The sequence below is a fragment of the Mytilus galloprovincialis genome, chromosome 7 (genome assembly GCF_965363235.1).
Source record: "Mytilus galloprovincialis chromosome 7, xbMytGall1.hap1.1, whole genome shotgun sequence".
Classification (NCBI taxonomy): Eukaryota; Metazoa; Mollusca; class Bivalvia; order Mytilida; family Mytilidae; genus Mytilus; species Mytilus galloprovincialis.
In genome coordinates this window covers 48,514,229-48,524,586 of record NC_134844.1, presented here as the reverse complement: position 1 = coordinate 48,524,586, position 10,358 = coordinate 48,514,229, and the positions used below count along the sequence as shown (strand labels likewise).

The 10,358-nt window shown below is 32.1% G+C and overlaps 1 protein-coding gene across 1 annotated transcript in view; it reads right to left on the bottom strand.

Moving 5' to 3' along the window:
- Positions 1-6,292: 6,292 nt before the first annotated feature.
- The window catches only part of LOC143083157 (transient receptor potential cation channel subfamily M member-like 2), a 31,694-nt gene continuing 27,628 nt past the window's right edge, over positions 6,293-10,358 (bottom strand). The window contains exons 21-22 of the mRNA XM_076259388.1: positions 9,669-9,862; positions 6,293-7,754 (exon numbers count right to left, since the gene is read on the bottom strand). Of these exons, the coding sequence (XP_076115503.1) occupies positions 7,669-7,754; positions 9,669-9,862 (280 nt within the window). The 3' untranslated portion in view covers positions 6,293-7,668. The remainder of the gene's footprint in view (positions 7,755-9,668; positions 9,863-10,358) is intronic.

Genomic DNA, 10,358 nt, shown 5'->3' with positions numbered 1-10,358 from the left:
TCTCGTTTGTCTCGTGTTCATAATATAATTTATGATGAAAGTAAAAAAAAAAAATTGTATACCCCAAGCATTACATTATTGCTGTTTACAGTTTATCTACATCTATAATAATATTCAAGATAATAACCAAAAACAGCAAAATTTCCTTGAAATTACCAATTCAGGGACGGCAACCTAACAACGGGTTGTCCGATTCCTCTGAAAATTTCAGGGCAGATAGATCTTGACCTGATAAACAATTTTATCCATGTCAGATTTGCTCTAAATTCTTTGGTTTTTGAGTTATAAGCTAAAAACTGCATTTTACCCCTATGTTCTATTTTAGCCATGGCGGCCATCTTGGTTGGTTAGCCGGGTTACCAGACACAATTTTGAAACTAAATACCCTAATAATGATTTTGGCCATGTTTGGTTAAATTTGGCCCAGTAGTTTCAGAGGAGAAGATTTTTGTAAAAGATAACTAAGATTTACGGAAAATGGTTAAAAATTGACTATAAAGGGCCATAACTCCTAAAGGGATCAACTGACCATTTCGGTCATGTTGACTTATTTGTAAATCTTACTTTGCTGAACATTTTTGCTGTTTACAGTTTATCTCTATCTATAATAATATTCATGATAATAACCAAAAACAGCAAAATTTCCTTAAAATAACCAATTCAGAGGCAGCAACCTAACAATCGGTTGTCTGATTCATCTGAAAATTTCAGGGCATATAGATCTTCACCTGATAAACCATTTAACCTCGTCAAATTTGCTCTAAATGCTTTGGTTTTTGAGTTATAAGCCAAAAACTGATTTTACCCCTATGTTCTATTTTTAGCCATGGTGGCCATCTCGGTTGGTTGGCCGGTTGGCCGGGTCACCGGACACAATTTTTAAACTAGTTACCCCAATGATGATTGTTGCCAAGTCTGGTTCAATTTGGCCCAGTAGTTTCAGAGGAGAAGATTTTTGTAAAAGATAACTAAGATTTACGGAAAATGGTTAAAAATTGACTATAAAGGGCCATAACTCCTAAAGGGGTCAACTGACCATTTCAGTCAAGTTGACTTATTTGTAAATCTTACTTTGCTGAACATTTTTTCTGTTTACAGTTTATCTCTATCTATAATAATATTCATGATAATAACCAAAAACAGCAAAATTTCCTTAAAATTACCAATTCAGGGGCAGCAACCTAACAACGGGTTGTCCGATTCATCTGAAAATTTCAGGGCAGACAGATCTCGACCTGATAAACAATTTTACCTCCATGTCAGATTTGCTCTAAATGCTTTGGATTTTGAGTTATAGGCTAAAAACTGCATTTTACCTCTATGTTCTATTTTTAGCCATGGCGGCCATGTTTTTTTATGAAATGGGAATTAAAACACAAACTTTATTCTAGATACCCTAGGAATCAATCAGATGAAGTTTTGTTTGAATTGGTTAAGTAGTTTCATAGGAGAAGACCTTTGAAATAGTTTACGACGGACGGCTGACGACGACGGACGGACGGACGACGACGGACGCCAAGTGATGGCAAAAGCTCACATTTCCTTTTGAAAAGGTGATCTAAAAATACAAAAGAAAGCAAGTGATGATTAAAGTAGACTAGACACATGTGCAAAATCTGTACGTTTTGACTATCTGACAAAACATCGTTACTTTGCGTGAAATATTTTCCACTGAACGTGATGCAGAAAACAACAAATTAATCCTCTATGCTTTAAGACAAATAGGCAGTGCTTACAGTTTTATATAATTAGCAAAATGTCAGTCACTGGTGCACACGGAAAATAAGGTGCTGCGTGGATAAAGAGATATGTGAGGTCTACGTAAATGAGACAGCAAGCCAACTACAGAAATAACCGACTAACATCTAGATGGAGCCGTTTAATCATTAACAATATACACGTTTCCTTACAATATATAATATAAGTGCTATCAGATTTGTATATTATGTTTTTTAGCCAGCAGTGTTCACCGATAGTGAAGTATGTAACAAAAGGAGAATCGGGTGTGAGTTATTCGTTAATGGAACAACTGAACAATAACAGAAATAACAAGTACACATCGGGATGCAGACATATAATCTAAACAAATAGGCAGATGACGGTACAATAAATCTCGCCAATAGGTTGCATTTCTGTAAATATTGACAATGCAATTTCCCATAGGAACTCCTTGCACGGCTAAAACTGTACCACTTTTTACTATGAAGTTTGATAAAAATCTTATCTTAGAATTGAAAGTTCATATGCACTACTATTTTCTTCAAAGGTCAAAATATAGGGCTGTGCGGCATTTTTTCAACGTTTATACGCTCTGAACTTTTCAGAGTTTAAACTAACACTGATATTCTAACCACCTACCTCCAATGAAGGGTTACCACAGATTTCAATGTAAACAATATGCACATGTATATTTACTGGTAACATTCCCAAGTTATGTCTCTATGAGATGGAACACAGAGAGCATAATTGGAAACCAGTATGTAAACAATATTAATTTTCTATGAATATTCTAAATTGGTCTGAGAAACAGCTGTATTTACAAAGTGCAACCTATATTGTCTCAATTGCATGAAGGATATATAGAAATTCAACTGATAATATATCATACGACCAGTAATGATGATCCTGGCATGGAACACACACACGTTAAATTAGATGTAATGAGTTTAAATAAAATTTATTTGTTATACCTCTCAAACATCTTCTGTTATCTTAAAAAAATGATATGAGAGATTAGAAAATAGAATAGTTAATTTAAGAATTTATCTCGTCTCCTCAATGTTTGTACTGGTTTCACCAAGTCAAAACGAGGGCCAAGTTCCCGAGAATGTTCGACTATTATTACTACACTGCAGTTAGTTCATAGTTTTAAAGTTTTTAAAGACCTTGACTGACTATACATCCCTTGCACAGTTGGTTATGTTTATAGTTGTTGCAAGGCTAACAAACTTACATGTAATGAATGTGTTATGAAAAAGGTATAACTTTTTCAAAGTTTTGCAAATTTTAGTTAATTATCAGGAGAAAATATGGTGAAGACTCAATCTATGCTTTGTTGTTGTTTTTTTTGGGGGGGAGGGGGCAATTTAATTTTAGTCTGCGGAGATCACAACTTAAAAAAAGATGAAAAAGGCCAAAAACAAACGTATATAATACGTATATAAATATCCTGATTTCTACAAATACCTTATTTTAGATAAAAATCAGCAAATAGATAACCATATAAGTTTTAAAACCCTTTACAGCGTATGCTAGCCTGTGAAAGAAGTGGCTTGTTTTATTATGTATCATATCTTGGAAACACATTTGTGTTTGTTTTACGTGTCATTCTTTAAGTTAATGGGTTGCCGTGACACTAAAACCCTAAATATGAATAAAAAAAAGATGCATGGTATATGTCCACAAAAAAAAAAAAAAGCAACACAACAACACACAATTAAATGGTATGAAATTCGCTGTTTTTACTTTATTAGATTGTCAGTTAAAATATACATAACTCTTTTCATGCAAGATGTGTTGTTTTGAAAGTACGTATGACGGCATTAAAGTGAAGTGATAGAAACTAAGAATTTTAGCGCGGGACTTTCTTTAACGAAGTCCTACGTCGAATAGGCAAGTAAAAGTGGTGTGCAATGCCGTCAATCCGAGGAGATGTATATTCTGTATCACAGAAGGGTATAGACAAAAGCCAAAGTCTAGCACAATTTCTTCGCAAACTATTAAAGCGGCTCAAGTCTGATTTTAGTTAATGTCTGAATTACACTTACACACAATTATTTCGTAAAGAAAAAACAACAAAAAAAGCAAGTCGTAAGTCGAAGTTGACATCAGTATGTACGGTACCAGATGGAACAAAACTGGACAAATAATCCACTTAGTTGACCAGAGAAGAGGACTTCAATTTAATTACTCGTCTAATGAAAAAAGAGTGAGATGATATAAGGAATCGGTCTCCACTGCAGTGTTAGAAGAAAAAAACAATGTTACCACTGCTGAAGGAGCAGTTCAAGGGATTACACCCTGACATAACATTATAGAAAAAAAGACCATTGCATATGAAAAACATTTCTTCGAGTCACAAAAACATTTATAAAGAGTTTTTGTTATTTTTATTTCCCTCCAGAAAATTAGTAAGACCACAAAGAGCGTTCATGAATATATGTACGTCTGCGCTGATTTCCTGAAACTAATAGTCTGTGTGTTAATTCTTTAATGTTTAACACAGAAGGTCTTAAACCTAAAAATGGGTCCCTGTCATTAATCTGTCAAATTGGTAATTTTGGAAGTAAACACATGCTGCAAGTTTTTGAATCACTGTAGAACCCTTCATGAATGTTTGTTAAGAATGATTAAATACATAATATGAAATTACGATAGGGTCATAGTTGCCCTGTATCAAACTCTCCATATTCGGGAACTAGTGCGCTGCGATATTTCAGAGAAAAAAAACCAGGAGTGCACTTGTGTGTCTGCGTTTCTGTAAAATAATCTCCTACACTTAAAAAAAACCAAAAAAAAACCAACAACAACAAAGGAAAGCAGGTGTTTATTAAAGTAAACTAGACGCGTGTGCAAAATTTGAACGATGTAATTTTCTCACACAATGGCGTTAATGTGAGTGAAATTTTTGCCACTGAATATAAAGCAGAAAACAACACACTAATCCGCTATACTGGAAACAAAACAAACCAGTGGAGACCGAGCATTAAGTGTTGCGTGAATGAAAGGAGATTTAAGGTTTTAATTACACCAATGAAACACCAAACCAAATACAGAATTAACCGAAAGACACCTAGAGGGAGACGTTTAGTCTTAAATCAGATTTGTATATCATTTTGTTCAACCAGCAGTGTACACGGATAGTGAAGTATGTAATAGAATGAGAATCAGATGTGAGTCATACGTCAACTGAACCGCAGCGCAACGACAAAAATAAACATCGTGATGCAGACATAAAGCCTTCGACAAATAGACAGGTCACCGTACAATATGTTTTGCTTAAGACTATTAAACCAAGAGTTTCAAATGGTGAAGTTGAATTCATCTCTTCGTAAATTTTATGGACGCCATTACGAATTGATTGACCTCTACGGAATATCCGTTTCACAGATGATAGCAGATATGTTCCTTACGTCGTAACTACAATCCCGTTCCCTTTTCACGGATGCGACCTACCGAATAAGACTCATTACCGAGTTTTTACTAACATTAGGAAACCGACGGGTGCAACATGAGGAGCAAAAATTGCCTACCCTTCCAGAGCACCTAATATCATCCCAAGTTTTTGGTAGGGATCGTGTTGAATAGTTTGTATTTTTCTATGTTGTGTTTGTGTACCATAGTTGGTCTGTGTGTCTATTTTTTAGCCATGGCGTTGTCAGTTGATTTTCGATTTATGAGTTTGAATGTCCCTCTGTGATCTTTCGCCCCTCTTTTCCTAATATATTCATCTGATGTTTCAGTTTCGTTGAAATCTTGAACAAAAACTATGAAATATTTTAATCCTGTTATAACTAATTCGATCAAAGTATATTATGTCACTAACTAAAACGTTGAGAAAATGGTTGTGGGGTAAAAAGAAAGGATTTCATCAAAAATTATGAACAGTTTAAAATAATATTTTTCCTTCAAAATTCGTAGATAATTCTAAGTACGGTGCGGTCCGGTGTATCCACGCACAGTAGACTTATTACTTCACTTCATTCAACTGATACAACCAATAATTGGATAAGGTTGTTTGAAGACATTCATAACATTGTTTCATTTCATAAAATCTTCTGTTTGTATGGTTTCACCCTCACGATTTTGTGAAATGTGTGTCCAGGAAAAACCCTGTTTTGAGAGTTCCTCTAATGTTCAGTGATTTCGCACATGCCCTCCTAAAATAGCTTATTTTGAATAAGGGAAAGATTTTATACAACGAAATATATATAGTTGAAGTTGAACAAAAAACACTGCCGATTCAATGATGCACAGCAACATTTATTTTTTTCTGATATAATTTTGACCTAAAAAAAACAAAAATGATGTGTTTTTTGAATGGAAATTTGATGAATATGGTAAATCACGCGATTGTAGTTACAAATTAACTCTTGAACTTATCATTGTTTTTCTTTTCTATCCCTTCAGAAGGCTAAAACAATTATACAAATACAATACAATATGCAGTTTTTTTTTATTGTCAATTATGACGCCCAATAGTTTGAGCAATACAATTAAGTTCAATTTTATACTAGTTATTACATATTGATCACATTGATTATTTAACAATAAAACAAAATCAAGTCTTTTTCAGCAGAAAAATTTCTACAGGAATAATATATATAGTTTAACAATATAATATAGATGGACAAACTACTGGTGACTAAACTGTATCTAGAATTAAATTTATCTTTTTGAACAAAGTTTGAACAAAGTACACAATAATAAATTTACTTTTTTAACTATAACATTATCCTCAGATGACATTAACCATATTAATTTTAATTTATTTGGGAGGTTTTAAAGTTTTTGTTAACCCTATTTAAGTAATTTATATAGTCAGGTCTTTTATTTTTTAAAACAGGACATTTAAATGGCTTTTTCATTCTTCAGTGTACTAATCGCCTCTTCTATTTCTGTTTTTGAAATCAAATTATCAAGTTCAGTAAATATTTTTTCTCTTTCCATATCTTTTAGCTTATCTTTTAGATAATCAGAGGACGCATTAGTCTCTTTTTCACTTAAATTTTTAAAATAAGAAAACTAAGCATCTGTTGACACATCGGATGTGGAATTTTCCCTATTTGTATATCTAATAACTCATTAAGCAGTGCCCAATATTGACTTGGATTATCGTCTTTTAAAAATTATATGAACGATTTTATTTGTGTTACTGTATGGATATGACGAGATCATCGGATGTGCGACATCACCGGCCGTGCGGACAGCGGGGACTCCACAGTATTTTTTTAATCTAACAACGAAGTTGAAAAATGTGCTTTTTATCCAAAAAAAAAAAAGAAGAAAAAATCCTAAATTTACAAAATTGACAGCATAGTCAATTTGACACGATAATGCAACAAAAGTTTACAAAACTAGATAATATTAACACCAATTAAAACTTTTTTAAAGTTTTTTTTCGGATTTTTTACTTCATCTTAAATTTAGTATAAGTATAAAAAAAAGTTTAATTGTGAAAAGTTGATAACATATCGTTAAATCATTAATTATTGGTAAAAAAGCGCACCACTATGGAACGCCACATCTGTCTTATGTAGAACTCTGATATCACGTAATGATGAAACTCTGTCATTTACATAATATGGTTTTGGCATAACGTATTGAAGTTAATTATGTATACTCAAATGAGTTTTTGTCAATGTAGCTTGAAACTTTATTATACTGAATCAATAATCAAATGTAGATTCAATAATGATATTCAATTACTCCACATAACTTAAAAAAGCATTTTATAATGTAAAATTGCTAATAATTCTAAATTCAACGAATCAATCAAAACCAAGGAGTAAACAAAGACTAAAAAAAAAACCAAAGGACATTTACATCAACAATTATCAATAATGAATAAGAAAAAACACGAACTCCACTAAAAACCGGGAGTGAAGTCAGGTGCTTCGGACAACTAAGACAGAGAATTTAAAAAAAAAATTCGTATCCTACATGTTACTAAATGAGTCCCTTGTCCTTTTCCTCTTCTAAAATGACTCGAGCAAATTCTCGCTGCCGCTGTAGCATTTCATCAATACCATGACCTAAAAAACAATCGTTTTATTTACAAACTATTTTACTCAAAAGCCATTAGACTAGTCAGTAAATTTACGGTTTACATATAAAAAAACAAACAGTTATAGTTCATTTCACAGATAAACTATGACCTATGAGTCTTTTACAGACGTACAAAATTATAAACTGTTATCTACTCTGCGTCTATTTAGGGCAGCAAACCGTGCTTATGTTATATTATTACATGTCAATGTTAAACCTCACCTCAATTTATTATCAGAAGCAGCATTCTAAAATTTGAACAACAATGTTTAAACGATTCACAAATTATTGAAAACGTATTGCACAGCAACAATACACAGTTTTATTTTCCAATCAATTACAGGTTACGACTGCTAACGTCAAGTGTGATCAAAGTAAAGATTCTAATTGACATTACTATGTCATCATTAACAACATATCAACACTTATTGGTTGAACGGTTCTCAAGTTATTGTACGGAAACGATTCACAGTATAGTTTCCAATCATTCAAAATCAGGCATTGGGTAATCGTAATCAGTAATCGTAATCAGCTGTAATAGATTACATTTTGCAGTGTTATCCTAAGTAATCAGTAATCATGACATTTCTGATTACAAGTAATCGTAATGTAATCGATTACATTGCAAAAATCAGGTGTAATCGTGATTACTTTTAGATTACTTTAAGATTACATTCATATGATTACTTGCTGATTACAACTTGTATATATGAAAATAGTTTTTGATAGACAATAGGAAAATAGGAAAATGTAAAGCAAGAATGAAAAAATCATGAAACAAGTATTCACTATGATGGGACTTTGTTTAATGTGATAAATTTAAAAAGTTTTGTATATCCAAGTGTTTTATTTTGTTGACAGTTTACTAAAGGAATTTGTTTCCAATGTTTCGTTATAAGATTGAGCTCTTATGATACAAGAAAATTCCTTAAAAGCATTGATCCTTGATTGCACACTTCTAATATTAACTCCAATTTCATATAAGTTTGCCCAATAATTTGATAAAACTACATTGAAATTCAAAAGCAGAAAACATTAAGTTCCAATTTGACTTTGATGGTCGACATAAATGCATGAGCCCACTTATTCAAAATAGAATTTAAAACCAGATGTCATTTTTTTACAAATTGAATACATTGTGTTTTCCATAAATATTATGATATGTGCTTTCTAATTACATCAAGTATTTAAAATTTTCAAACAAATAATGACAATTAACTACTTATAAATTTATTGATATTGCAATTAAGACAATGAAATTTTAATACCCAAGCACACCTATTGTTGTTAAAAAATGGTAGTAGTGATTAACACTTGTAAACAAATTTATGGATCTGTCAATTGTTCTCCTACATAATAAGAACTAGTAAGTGGAAGTGGATCTGCCATACCCTCAGGAAAAAAAACCTCAAACATTACCAAGCAAGCCCTAGGATGGAACCCCACGGACATCGAAAAAATGGGAGGCCAAAACACACCAGGCGCAGGGGACTTACAACAGAACTGAGCAAAATTGGAAAGACCCGGGAAGAAACAAAACGAATAGCCATGGACAGGAAGAAATGGAAAGAAAATGTAGTCGCCATATGTCCCCCTTGGAACAAGGTGGATTAAGTCAAGTAAGTCAATTGTTCCCCACCGACAATAAAACTAAACTTAATTAATTTTTCATTATTTGTTCAGATTTTTTGTTAATTGGGCAGTTGGTTAAATTTTGTAGAAAAAAACAAAGTAATATCTGTTTCTTCTTTGGAAGACGATATATGATAACCGATCGATACATCTGAAATGTTCACAAAAAGTTCTAGCAATTTTTAAAATAAGACAACATTTACGAGACATTTAGATTAAATTAAACAAGTTATTGAAAGACAAAGTTGTTAAAAAGAATAGAACATTACCTTGAATGGTTTCCTCTGTACACTCATCGCACAAGTAGAAAGGAAGATAACACATAACATAAAAGAGAATAATGAGAACTCTAAACGGAATGTTCAGTGGTGAAGGTATCTTATGTTCGTACTCAATTACTACCGAATGTCTATGGTAACGCCATTTCTGACTGGATTTTGTCATTATCAAATTAAATCGTGCACTACAATTAAGAAAAAATAAGCAAATAGTATGTGATCATATTTGGTAATACACACTCTCTATGTGTACAGTACTTGTTTTTATTATAAATTAATAATTTATTATTCATCCTATTCGTTGATAACAGACATATAAATACTTGAATATTTATCACATGGTGAAATAAAAGATGCATTTAAAATTGTCACATAACTAACATATTGTATTTGTCGAAGTAAACGATCATCCAGTTAATGATTTCATTCGTGAACTTGATTAAAATGTCAAATTTCATACAATAAAACTATTTAGTGTATTTCTTCTTTCTCATGATGATTTAAATTCCTCAATCACAATACAAAATATGGACGATTAAAAGTACTCATTGGTCATAATATACTTAGTCGCAAATTATTCCATTGGAGCGTTTTATTAAAGATGATATAATCATAACTGATTTTGTTTCATTAATATATTATCAAAACATCACTGCTTGAGATGGATTGTATAATCTAATT